Source organism: Calidris pugnax, unplaced genomic scaffold, assembly GCF_001431845.1.
Source record: "Calidris pugnax isolate Ruff unplaced genomic scaffold, ASM143184v1 scaffold10, whole genome shotgun sequence".
Classification (NCBI taxonomy): Eukaryota; Metazoa; Chordata; class Aves; order Charadriiformes; family Scolopacidae; genus Calidris; species Calidris pugnax.
The window spans coordinates 2,638,633-2,652,311 of NW_015090795.1; the positions used below are offsets into that span (position 1 = coordinate 2,638,633).

The following is a 13,679-nucleotide window of genomic DNA, read 5'->3' on the forward strand; positions in this document are numbered from 1 at the left end:
CCCCCCACGTCCCCCCCCGGCCCCTCTCCCCCCTCTCCTGCTGCCACAGCGCTTTCTGAATCCAGCTCCTCTCCCCTGCCCTCACCAGGAATCGCTGAAGCGGCGTCGGAAGGTTCAGGCTGCGAACAATGGTGTGAACTACAACCTACTTGTATTGTTTGGGCTGTTGCAGAGGATGTGGAAGTTTTGTTGGTTTCTGTAGCGTGTTCTCTTTCAGCTGTGTCAGCCACGGCACCGTTTGTTTCGGCCTTCATTTGGGGGTGGTCACCGTTTGTCTTCTCAGCGAGGTCCTCTCCTGAGCTGCCGGGCGTTTCTTCTCCACCATCCCCTCCCGAAGGGGCTGCTTCCTGCGGCTGGCGAGAAAATAAATGGATTTTACAGTCGGAACGGACCGGGCACACAAACCCACTGCATAGACAGGCCAAGAGGAGGCTTGTCTCCTCTCTTGAGGAGAGGCTGAGGGAGCTGGGGGTGTTCAGCCTGGAGAAGAGGAGGCTGAGGGGAGACCTTATTGCTCTCTACAACTCCCTGAAAGGAGGGTGTAGAGAGGTGGGGGTCGGTCTCTTCTCCCAAGGAACAGGCAACAGGACGAAAGGAAATGGCCTCAAGTTGCACCAGGGGAGATTCAGGCTGGATATTAGGAAAACATTTTTTCACTGAAAGGGTCATCAGCCATTGGAATGGGCTGCCCAGGGAGGTGGTTGAGGCCCCATCCCTGGAGGTGTTCAAAAGACGGGTTGATGTAGTGCTGGGATGGTGATGCTTCTTGTTTGTTGTGTGGGTGTCTATTTTTGTCAGTTAGGTTGACGGTTGGACAAGATGATCTTTGAGGTCCCTTCCAACCTAGAAGATTCTGTGATTCTGTGAAGACACTTGTTTCTCCAACTTCTACCTTGGGAAAGGCGAGTCAGCCCGGTGCTGAGGTTTTCCTGCTCCAGGATCGTGCCTGGGAATGAGCAGCAGGAGGCCCTTGGCCTCCCCAGGGTTTCCTCTGCAATAGGAACTGCTGCTGGGCAGCTGCCAAGCGGCAACAGCCTCTGTCACAATTAACAGCGGGGAAGACGAGGCCCTTCACCATACCCAGGCTGCTGTTTTCTAAAACTCGGGGTCAAGGGGGGCACAAAAACCAGCCAAGGGATCGAAACTCTCATGGCGAGAAGTTTGTGTTTAACCTTGCAATTAGGGAAATTCCCCTCCTGTCGGATGTGGAAGGTTTAACTGGTCTTTCTCAATCGGCCCGAGTGAGTGGATCCAGGAATTGCTGGGGAGTATGAACTCTGAGACCCGATGAATCTAACCAGCAGTTCCCCAGTGTCACCAGTAGCTGTTGGTGGCTTTAGAGAAAAACAGCTGGAAACCCCTGTGACGGGACCAGATGGGCATCTGGATCCATGGACTTGGAGACCAAGTCGCTCTCACACACCCAGCCCTCTCCAACCCCAAAGCCAGAACGATATGGAAGAAACTCTAGTAGATCCTCCTCAGCACCAGGTGGTTCTGGCACATCAAAGTGTGAGTGATTTAATGGGGGAGATTGAGCTGAGATCTCAGGAAGAAATTCTCTCCTGTGAGGGTGGTGAGAGCCTGGCCCAGGTTGCCCAGAGAAGCTGTGGCTGCCCCATCCCTGGAGGGGTTCAAGGCCAGGTTGGAGGGGGCTTGGAGCAACCTGGTCTGGTGGGAGGTGTCCCTGCCCAGGGCAGGGGGGGTGGCACTGGATGGTCTTTAAGGTCCCTTCCAACCCAAACCATTCTATGATTCTATGATCTTAGCTTTCCCTTCTTGGGTACCAAAATAATCATCTTTGCTCTCCAACAACCCGAATTTTAAACGGACAATCCACACAAGGCACAGAAGCTGAGCCCAACGTGTAACCCTGGAGCAGGTACCCTCAGGGTAAACTCCTCAGTCTCCAGCAGAGTCCAGAGGTCGCATGCTTCGTCTGAACTTGCTTTCCAAGAAGGCATCTACACATTAACTATATCTGCAGCCTCTGATCTGTGGCCACAGAAGTAACCTGTTTGTCCCTGCATATTATCTTTCCATGTTTTCTTTAAGAAAAGTTGTTAATTCATTTCTGATGCAGCATCTACCAAGAAATCCCAGTCGATTTGGGAGGTTTTACCTCACATTTTCCTCTTTACAAAACTAAGGTTTTGTTTTCTTCATCTGTCCCTCTCCTATTTTGCAAAGGGAGGGCATTTTAACCCTGGGGGAGACCTCAGAAAGGGACAACCTTGTATCCTGAGACAGAAAAGGGGGACCGAGAAAGAAGAGTGGCCTGAACGAGGCCTTAAACATTGCAAGCAGTGAATCTGGGACCAACGGCAGAGATGAACAGTCCCACGTTCAGTTCTCTAAACAACAGGAAACCACTAAGTATTCAAACACTTGAACCAAATAAAGATAGTGAGACCCGACTCTTCACAAAGTGCTCAAGGTTTACTCTCTGCGCGTGACAATGCAGAGAGTGAAGCGGTGGCCGTGACTGAGCACCCTCTGGCCATCTTCAGGAGCCCTTTTGGCTCCCAGCAGCCAGGTTCTTTGCCTCTCCACTCCCTCCTGGCCCCACATCCCTCCAGGTAAGTTCACTTCTGGTCAACAGACACCCAGAAAGGTGTCCATGCAAAAGATGTCGTCCTTTAACCACAGGCTCCATACACGAGCCCAAATTCTTGCGTATTTGAAGGACATGGATTATTCACTTCTTTATTTCCATTTTAAGAACATTCTGGGTTTTATGGTATTGACATCTGCCATGATGTTGTCATCAGCTCTGACCTGGAAGCACTTGGGGTCCCTCTGGATGAGGGATACAGGGCAGTTACAGAGTCATTTTTTTAATACCAGTGAGAGATTTTAGCGTGTGTGTGTCTCCACGCTGTACTCCTGCAAGGACAAAGTGCTGTCTTTCATGATTGTGTCACAGTTCTCCATCTTCCCAATGAAATACAGGAGGTTTCAATCCCTTGGTCACATTAAATGGCACAAACATGAACCTGTGCTTCTAAAAACTGACATTTATACTTGGCAAATACACCCTACTCCACGGTCTTCCCTGCTATACAAAACAAAACAGGAACAAAGCTGCTTTGGTCAGGTTTGATACGATCTTGCTGAAGTACATAAATCAGTCAGCAATATGTCCTACTGCCAGAGAGATCCTTACCTTCAACCTGATTTGAATTCTGTCCTCAGTAACATCAAGCACTTCAATTAATGGCTGACTTTCCGGTGCTGACTGGGAGCAAAAGGAAGGGCATAAAACAGTGCCTAGAAATCCATCAACGTTTTCTTCACTGACAAACAATCTCTCCTAAAGAAAAGAAAGAGCAGGTTATGTTTGTTTCGTACTTTCTTCCAGCGACATCAGAGCAAGAAACAGGCTCTAAACAAAGCCAGGACCCCAATTCACAACACAGATTTCACAGAACAGATTCTACATCAGACATTCAGGAGTAACGAGGATAAATTAATTGAAGACCGGTGCTTAGCTCATTTCAATTTAAAGTACAGATCTGCCTCATACACAAAGATATAAGAAATGTGTGTTTTCTCTCTTTCAATACATGACTAATATATAGATTTAGATTCCCTCTGAGGAGTGATTTGCACCAACACCAAATCCATGGATTTGTTTCAGCATCTTTAGGAGAACGCAAACACCTTGGACTGTCATCTCAGGATCTTTGAATCCTCAGGTTTCAAGATCAGACCGTCTAAAGCAAAAGCTCTAAAACATGCATGACCATATCCATTTCGCATCCAGCCACAGAGCCTTCTCACATCTCCATTTGGGCAAGTGTAAACACCGCTCAGAAGCAACGGAGAGGCACCCACAGTTAAAGATGACAGCCTGGGACGTGTTTTGAGACTGTTACCATGCTGCTCACAAACAATGTAAAACCTGTAGCAACGTGTTTCAAGATTTAAATCAGTTCCAGGTAATTAAAGGTCCTAAAATACATCCTGGAGGGGCTGTTTCATAAGAACTACAGAGCTTTCCCTGTCCTCATAGTCTTCCTAAATCCCCTGCTGTAGGCTGCGGGTGAGGACACACGTTGGCACCGTAAAAATGGTCTAACCTAGAGCACTATTCTCTATTCTTATCTTCTGTGAATTACCTTCCCTGTTTAACAATCAACTGTTTAATTGGAAATCGCAGGGAAAAGTTGCAAACCTCCTATTTTAAGTCATACTTTTAAATTTCTCGGTCCGGTTCTACCCTCTCGTCAACCCAAGGAAAGTTAAATTCGATTATCGCTGACATCTTGCAGACTGAGAAGCAAAAAGGCAATTCTGCACATTTTTGGCCCCCTGTGGCTGTAGCCTTATGCACAGCCAGATGCCGCGCCGTGTCTGAGGTACCAAATTTAACTGCCATCCTAAACAAATAATTGTGTACGGGGAAAATAAAACAGCCTCCTATTTTCCCCCCACTATTTAAATTAGAAATCACAATATGGAAAGTCATAACAAACCTATTGCTGCTTTTCAAAACCGGAGGATTGAATTAATGTTCTATCCAGAAAGATTACAATCCAGGCAAACATCCAACGTGGGATGCTGAGGCAGTTTGTGGAAAGATGAAACTACGGCAGGGCTGCCCTGACAGAAACCCCTCCGGTGACACGCACTTCTTGTAGTTTTGTATACAAAGCCTGAAGTACTTATTCCCTCACGTTGTGTCCTTTCCTTTCCTGCCTGCCGGGGAGGGACCCCACTGCTGCTTTGGGCTTGTAGAAATACTCTGCAGAGTTCGAGAGAAGGCGTCAGAGTAAAGAAACAAAGAGTATGGATGGAAAAATCTGTGCAGCCCCATGAACTAGATCCCTGGCCTCGGGCGGCACAGGAGATGGGTTTCCACCTCCCCCACGTGTGGGCAGACACAAGAGCTCAGCTTCCCTTCCGCGGGGTTTTGGGGAGGCTGCAAAAGCACCCTCTGCTCCGGAAACCACAACTCTCCTCGCCCAGCTGAGAAATCACCTGCCACCAATTCACCTTCAGCTGACACCTCCACGCCTTCGCACCCCACGTTCTCATTTTAAGAGTGAGAAAAATTTCCTGTGAGCTGGCGACTCACCATTTGAGTGAGGATAAAAATAGAAAGACCAGTGTTTGTTACTCTTTTTCCTCCAAAGTAACTGTTACAAGATCTCCACATCTCAATACCCCTTTGGGAGAAGAACCACCATGGGGCAATCTCCCTTCAATTCTCTGCTCTCTCCCAGACTGCAGGCAAGATAACTGTTACAAGATCTCCACATCTCAACACCCCTTTGGGAGAAGAACCACCATGGGGTTTGGGTCTCAGCAATCTCCCTTCGATTCTCTGCTCTCTCCCAGACTGCAGGCAAGACTCTTCACTTCCATTTTTCCTATATAAAATGGGGAAAACAATCTCTTTTCCCTCTGAAACTGCATTTATTTTGTCTAGGTAGACCCTAAGCCTTTTGTGAAAGGACTCTCTTACTGTGTATTTGTGCTCTTAACAAAGTTGGTGCCTGACCTTGCTCGTGTCCAGAAGCAGCGTAACAATAAAAACCAATCACAGCGATGGAAATCAGGGGAGGAGATGCTTGAAAAGCCAACAGGTAATAAAAAGTACTCTGTTAGGTCTAAATATTGCAAATGTCACCCTTAAATCACTTTGTTTTAAGCAACTTTAACCCCAGAGTCACTTGCAGATGCTGCAGAGCCATCGCCTCTGAAGTCAGCGCGGTGGAGGAAGAGCAGCAGCGGCCACGGGAGCGCTCTGCAGAGGGGCTCAGTTGAGTTTTTTTCCCCTGATTAAAAGCAAAATAATTTATTTTCTTCACAAAAAATACGTTAAAAAAGAAAAAAAAAAAACCTGAATGGAAGGTCTATAAGTCAGTACTTTAAATGAGGATAAAAAGTAATCGCTTGTGATGATGTTCCTATCATCGTGATTAATTACCATAAACCAATTTCACCCAGTTTCATACCAGTTCAACGCCATATTCCCAGACCACTACCCTTACATTTCAAGCAAGTATTTAAAATTTTATCACAGCACTAGCCAGTGGCCTGCCATAAATCATGGTACCTTGTGCTGTACACACAAGCAATGCTGTTATCAATGTAATGATTACCATTAGCCTGTTCAGCCAGGCAGCCACTGTAATTCAGACTTTGCATTCGCGGTGAGTCTCCGCTGAGGCATTTCTATTACTGCAGATGTTATCAAAGCACAGACCTTGAAAAAATGATTCAGGAATTTATTTTAAAGCCTGTTTGCTCTGGCTCGGAAGAGCAGCAGAGGACGACCATCTGCAGATGATTTCAATGACCCTGTGAAACAATTCTTCAGTTTAAACAGTTTATTTGCTGATATTTATGATCCTCTCAGCAACTTACAATTAAATTTGTTTTTCCCTGCGCATACTGTCGTCTGCTGTTTGGTACACATTCGTTTTTCCCTGTGACTAAACTGAGACCAAATTAACATAAATGTTAGCAGGAATGACTTTGGTTTCTAGAACACTTCATCATTGGAAGCCGTCCTCGCATCGCACAGCAGTGACAGGGGCTGGGACACCGGCAGAGCAGCCGGTTCTGCAGTATTTTATCCAAACTCCAGTTACCATCCCACACAGGCCACATGCATTTTAAAGGTGGGACAGATTTCAGGCTTAAGTTATTTGCATGTCATCTGTAATGAGAAGCTGATGGCGAAACGCAAAGGGACATGGACCGAGGGATCTTCTGGCCTTTCGGTTTGTAGGTCCCATCACAAACCAGCTCAACGCGAGAATTTGAAGCTTAAAATTTTGGAGAACAAAAGTACCTGGACTGGGGGTGAAAAACTTCTCTAAGGTATTCATGACTGCAAAGATTAAGCAGCTCAAAAGAAGCTTTCATGAGCTTAATCAGTAGGTTAATAATGTTTCCCGACATAACTGTTTTGTGTAAGTACGGTATTCCCACAATGCACCTACCAATTAAAGGCTACTCAGAAATTAGTTTGCTTTATAGCAGAAGCAAACTAATTATGTTTCTTAATGTAGTTTGGAAAAGAGATTACTTTGAAAAAAAAAATAAAAAAATCAAACAATAGGTTTGTTCTGTTCTCCTTCTCTGTCCTCTTCTGACCTCCCAAAAAACTCACCGAGAGTCCTGAAACGCTGAGCACAGAATTAACTGCACCAAAAATAAACTCTTGTAGGATTAAACACGACGGTCCCAGTTTCTAGCATCATCTTCTAAGAAGTGACCCCTAACTATTATATTAACTCTTTATAGTAGCTTGGAAGTTGAAAATTATAACCCTGACTTTAAAGAAAGCATGTAACACACCTCAAAACAGCTTGGAAACAAGGGCAAAACCCAGATGCAGCTGAGACCCAGCACCTCTGTCCGGATTTGTGAGTGTATCACATCCTCCACCCTGCTTTCCTGTAGGGATTTCTCCCTGAAAGGTGGCACAGACTTAAAACACCGAGGTATCTTCCAGTTCTCCAGGTTTCGGGCTTGGTTGACTCAAACCAATATGTTTATCCACAAGAGCCCTCATTCGGAGATCACGGAGCAGGAGGACAGCCCCAGGCAGCGTGCCCACAGGAGAACATCTAACCCATAGGAGAACATCTAGCCCCCAGGAGAACATCTAACCCCCAGGAGAACATCTAGCCCATGGCCTTTTCCACCCGCTGTGAGCACCGGGAGGATCGTAGCTCTGCCACCAACATATAGGATTTCTTTTCCAGGGAATCGGTGGCCTCTTGGTAGCCCCACACCAGGCACGTGCCCAGCGTGGCTGGAGAGCACGGGACTTGCCTGGGAGCACCAGACCTGACAGCACATACAAGACAAAATACCATGTTCAATCAGATAACGAGAGGATTAATTAAAAAGACCGACAGTCCCTCTGTTGTAAAGACAACTAAAAATAATACTGTTCCCATGGGGGTTTTTTGTGTAAACAGGTCACAGAGGGTGTGTTTGTCTTGGAGCTGCCCCACGGGGTACCTGTTGCCAAAGCAGAAGACACAAGTCCAGGGGTTAGAAAACGAGCCGTGCCAGCGGGTGCGTGCAGCGAGCGGAGGTCACAGCGCTCCAGCGGTTTCTACCATCAGCTTTCCCGAGGAAAAAGCAACCAGAGCTTGGAAAGGATCTCCTTCACAGGGTGCTGGTGGCTGTGCCAAGCTAAAAAAATCACACCTCTGGTTTTTTATGCTCAGTAACACACTCCTCTAAACCATTCTCTGTGAAGGCATCGACGTGCACGTGGAAGTTAAACATTAAACAAAGCTCTCCTATTGCTATGCAATTCCCTTGCAGATACCTGTGTCACCTAATCCTCACAAACAGCATCACTCAAGCTCAGTTCAAACCATGAACTAACCAGGAATGTTTTGTATAATATTTTTCATACTGTAAATGTTAAAAAAAACCCACAACCTCAGTGCATAGTAAAGCAGAGGAAACTGCTCCCTGCTGTTCTCCACAGCCCCGTGGGGGTTTACGTGAGTTAAATCTTGATATTCTCCATAAAAGAACATGGGGTTTTATTACAAAAGGGATGTTCTGACTGCAGCAATTCCCTGCCCGGCGAGGGGGACCCCAGGAGGGAAGCAGTGACCCGGGGAGTGAACACACATCCTCTGCACAAAGGCACTCCAGGCCACCAAGGAGGACAGGAAGGGTGTGGAGCAGCATGAAAGCGAATCATTGCTTTCACCAATCTTTTTTCTAATCACATGAAAATGAGCACACATGACCCAAAAAAACTGCGGGCAGATTTAGTTATCTCCCAAATGTGTTTCACATGCTAGTATAACTGAGCCTCCGAGCCTCAGCAGTTGAGATACACCCACCAGAAAACGGGTTTTTATTTCCGTTAAGAATTGAGCATTTAACCCCAGGAGACCAAACATGAAAAAGACGGTGCTTTACGAAGCCACGATTTCAGTAATTGCCCAACTCCAGCTCTGCTGTAAACCAGGACATTCTGGGACACGCTGTTCTCGGAAACCTTGCCTGGCAGGCTTACAAATTTTATTAATGGTTATTTAACTCTCAACCATTCGTTTTTCATCATTTACTCCCCAGGCTCTGTTGTTTTCAAATGAAGGGGCACTCTCTGACGCAGGAGTTTCCTAAGCCTGAGCTCCCAGGATTTATACAAATGGAAGGGAGGACGTCGAAGGCATTAGTGGATGAACTGCAATAAAAGAGTAACAGAGGGAGAACATATCTGGTCCTTCAGGGCAAAGAGATTCCATGAAGGCAACTTCCTCAGGTCGTGGGTCACTATTTCCCTGGAAAAACAGGGCCTGGAGCGAGTCCTGCAGGAAGATCAATGCTGCATGGTCTTTAGTACAGGGACTGAGCACAAGGGCAAGTGACAAAAAGTAACTCCGAAATCCCTGAAACACGTGATCCTGGTCCAGAAAGTCCAAAGTTACAGGATCTTTATTTTTATAGCATTTCTGCTCACCATAACAGGCGGGTGGATGTTACGATTTACCCAAGGAGCGGCACTAAACGGGGAGAAAGAGAAGCGACGGCTGCAACCACTGATTAGAAAGTTAGAGCTGGGAGTCAGCAGAGAGCTGAATACCTATTGTATGGGAAAGCAGGAAAACCAAAGCAACATCAGGAGCTACCAAAGGAAGGAAGGCTTGCAATGACACAGTTAAAGTCCAGGGAGGACTGTTGCACTGTACAGATTTGCTGAAAATAAGCACTCGCTGGGGTGGGAATTCAGACTGCTCAGCATCTATGGAAACTGAGCTCTAAATAGCTCGTCTTTCAGCGCAGGGATTCAAACGTATTCGACTCTACAAAAGGAAAAGCAGTCCTTGAAATTCTGTTTCAAGAACGGCATCCTAAGGACAAGCTCAATTCATTCTTCTACCAATACCTGTATCAGACCAATTTCCAACAAGAAAAGAGGCCGGTTGCGATAACAGGAGGATCACAAGCAGGCAAGGCAGGGCTGGGCAATTACCAGCATCGTTATCCTCCGCGTTGATTGGGGCAGAGGCGCGGGGGCAATCAGAACCAAGCGACGGGCACCGCACCACATCACAGCACGGGGAGGAGGCTGCCGGCCAGACACATCCCACTCAGGCAGTGAACAATTATCCTAACACATTTTCCTGGCTGTTTGGCAAGTTAATGGGAGATAATTACGCAGGCAGCCTAACGGGGAACTGCACGAGCCGTCGCCGAGATGGGCAGATTTCTCAAGTAACTAACCCAGGGAAGAGTCTGGAATAACGGTCTTCTAGTTCCTAAAGGGGCTCCAGGAGAGATGGGGAGGGACCCTTAATTAGCATTTAGGATGCTCCAGGGAGACCTTAGAGCCCCTTCCAGTCCCTCAAGGGGCTCCAGAAAAGCTGGGGAGGGACCCTTGATCAGGGAGGGGAGCCATAGGACGAGGGGGAAGGGTTTGACACTGAAAAAGGGGAAATTTAGATGTGATCTCAGGAAGAAATTCTCTCCTGTGAGCGTGGTGAGAGCCTGGCCCAGGTTGCCCAGAGAAGCTGTGGCTGCCCCATCCCTGGAGGGGTTCAAGGCCAGGTTGGAGGGGGCTTGGAGCAACCTGGTCTGGTGGGAGATGTCCCTGCCCAGGGCAGGGGGGTGGAACTCAGTGATCTTCAAGGTCCCTTTCCAATCCAAACCATTCTATGATTCTGTTCCCTGAAACAGCACAGAAACCCTTGGTCTCCAGTAAGAAAAAACTCCCCAGAAGATAGCGGAATAGGAATTTCTTATCTGTAAAAAACCACCAGCCTGTCCTTTCACTGGGCAGTATCCTCCTGCAACGTTACTGTTGGAGGAGAGATTACAAACAAGCAGACAGCAACACATCAGGGAGGCACAAGGTAAAATTCTTGCTCGCCTTGGCCACCAAAAGCTCCCTGAAGTGATTGAACAGGGCACTGCTACCACGTGCGTTCCTAAAAACCTCTCCTATGACTGATGTAACTCCTTGCAGATCTCAACGCAAGAACCCCAGCTCTGATTTACAGATTCAAAGCAGAAAAACACCAGAGATGACAGCAAACAAATCGAGGAAATCAACCTAAGTAGAAGAGAAGGTACCACGAGCAAAAAGTTAATGGACAGAAGACAGTGTGTAATAGAAGCTCTAATTAAATATTAATTTTTCTCACTTCACTCTGAGTGAATGCAGCTATCAGCACTGGCACAGGCACTTTGGGGAAAATAGCACAGTTTAAAAAAAAAAAAAAAAAAAAGAGCAGAACAAATTACTTCAGACTATTTCAGCTGCTTCCATTTGCAGGCCTGGTATCCAAAAGGACCCCAGAAGAAATCAATCTTTTTGAGCCTGTTACATGAATGAATGGCTGGGAGGCCTATGACTAATGCCAAATCTCCACCTACTACTACTCCACCCAAAACATTTTGCAATATATAATATATTTGGCACATTCAAAGATTGTTTTCACTCGCAAAAACGTAATACTGACCAAAATCCCATTACTGCATGCCCTTTTAACAACTTTCAATCCAAAGAGGTTTCCCCAATGATAATAACAAATGCACATCCCAAACACTTTCAATCATTAGGCTGAGATCAAGGTATACGGAAATGTCCACCGGTCACAGCAGTAAAGAGATACTGCAGCACAATTTCCTGTTTCCCAAACTGAATTTTCAGCTACATCCTCACGTAGAGTCACAGAAAGCTGTTGGTTTCCCTTAAAACCTGCATTTAGGCCTGCATGCCATAAAACAAGCAAGCACACAGACACCACAATGAGAGATGAAAAGAAGTAGACATTCAGACTATCTGAAAAAGCAGAGAGAATGCCTGTAGTCTCTACCCCGTGGGACTACACGGGCAGTAGTTTGCGTGACGGCTTATTTGACGTCGCATCAGCACCCAGCACTTGATCACCCCAATTAACAGTAGTGCTAAATGTTTCCTGGCCCCACTTGCACAGACTTGCAGGCTTCTCATCTGGTAAAAGAGAAGGAAATGCACTGCAAACAGTTCAGTGTAGGTGGCTCTCAATAAATCCATCATCTTCAATATTTACCCTAAATGATCAGCCCCTCCTTGAGGGGTTGCTGTCACAGGAAAGGGTCGCAGCCTGCTAAATGGGAAATAAACCACGTGCAGCTGCACAAATACTAACTGGATAAATACCTTTCAGAATTCAGTATTTTTTAATTGTAGGGATGGAGCAATTAAGATACTCCAAGCCACCATCCCAGTGGATGTACTTTAAACCTGCCAGTTTTCTGGACTTGCACTCCCATGGTACGTAATCCAACCTGCAAAGCATTTTATTGCTCTAAAATAAATAAAAACTCCACATCACAGAGCTGAAAGTTTACACAAGAATTGTGCAGCCTTAATCCCTGTTCACGGTGAGTTTTTTGAAACTCTGAGCTTACAGAATAATGTAGTTCTCTGCAAAACCTGTGCGAGTGCTTCTTGACAGCAAGGGTGCTGCAAGGTGAGCATCCCTTTGCGGGGACACTGCCAGTTCTGGGCAGGCCTGCCAACCTCCTCCCGCTGCAGCAAGCATCGCTGCCTAACGATCCATAAAATAATAACACATCTCAACTGGCATCATATTCAGGCTGGTAAGAAGAGAAGATGAAGAACCAGCCCAGCAAAATGGCAATTGACAGCAGTTCCCAGCTGTATTGCTCTGGCTAAACTCGTGGGTGTTCCTGCAGCTGGAAATGGGAGTTTGGTCCTGAAATACACACAGGTACACACCAGTCACACGTCTGCGTGTCGTGACACTGCCTGCATGTGTGTGCATGTCCAGTGTATTACCAGCATCTCCTTTCTTCATGTGAATAGGCCGCACGAGCAACTTACAGGGCTTTAAGGCTAACGCTAAGGGCATAGGGCAGGCTGTGTTCTCACTCATCATCAGAGCTTCCCTTAGATACAAATCAGCACAGGAGGCAAAAGTCATTTCAATTCCAAGGACGCAGATGTCAGCTCAGTGACGTGACCTTCGCTCTGCTCGTACAAGCCCAGCACTGATTAGGTCGTTGCTCTTAGATCCGGTAACAGCTCTCTGAGGGAAGCAGCTTCCGTCAACACACCGACTTCTTCCGAACTCAGACTGATAACCTAACACCTCCCTGAGACACCACTCATCAACGAATGCAAACAGCAGAGCTCACACCCCGTGGCGAAGCGGTTGGCGCTCCGGGGAACGTGACGCCCCAAACCCTGCCATTTTTGAAGCTATTACCTGCAGAGCGGAGGCGTCAAGGCCGAAGCAGAACTTCTCCCAGGGCCCCGTGCAGCCGGGGGCCTTGGCGAGCCCGATGGCAGCGTTGTGGGCAGACACGCTAACGCTGGTCTCAGGGGACACCAGCCTGTTGGCGGGAGGAAACTGTAAGAAGAGGGCATAGGTGCCAGTGTCACTGGAGAAGCGGAGGCTGTAGTGACTCGTGCCCACGGCCCCGCTGAGGCTGTGGGGCAGGATGCCGGGCACATGGAGGAGCAGGGTGAGGGAGGCCTCATCCTGCCGGCACTGGAAGGGAGGACACACGGCGGCCTCGGGGCTGTCGGAGCCCCGGGGAACCACCATCTCGTCGGGGCTGTTCCCTCGAGGGGGAGGGCACGGAGCTGAACCGAGGCCGCCGGGCACGGAGGGCTCGGGGTCGGCGCTCGGAGTCGGGGAAGCGGCTCCACCGCCCGCCTCAGCCGCCGG

The 13,679-nt window shown here is 47.5% G+C and overlaps 1 protein-coding gene across 1 annotated transcript in view; it reads right to left on the reverse strand.

Annotated features, from left to right (window-relative positions):
* Nucleotides 1-13,679, reverse strand: part of DNAAF2 (dynein, axonemal, assembly factor 2) — a 16,297-nt gene that overhangs the window by 1,050 nt on the left and 1,568 nt on the right. The window contains exons 3-5 of the mRNA XM_014936766.1: nt 13,215-13,677; nt 3,167-3,313; nt 9-353 (exon numbers count right to left, since the gene is read on the reverse strand). Coding sequence (XP_014792252.1) covers nt 9-353; nt 3,167-3,313; nt 13,215-13,677 — 955 coding nt within the window. The remainder of the gene's footprint in view (nt 1-8; nt 354-3,166; nt 3,314-13,214; nt 13,678-13,679) is intronic.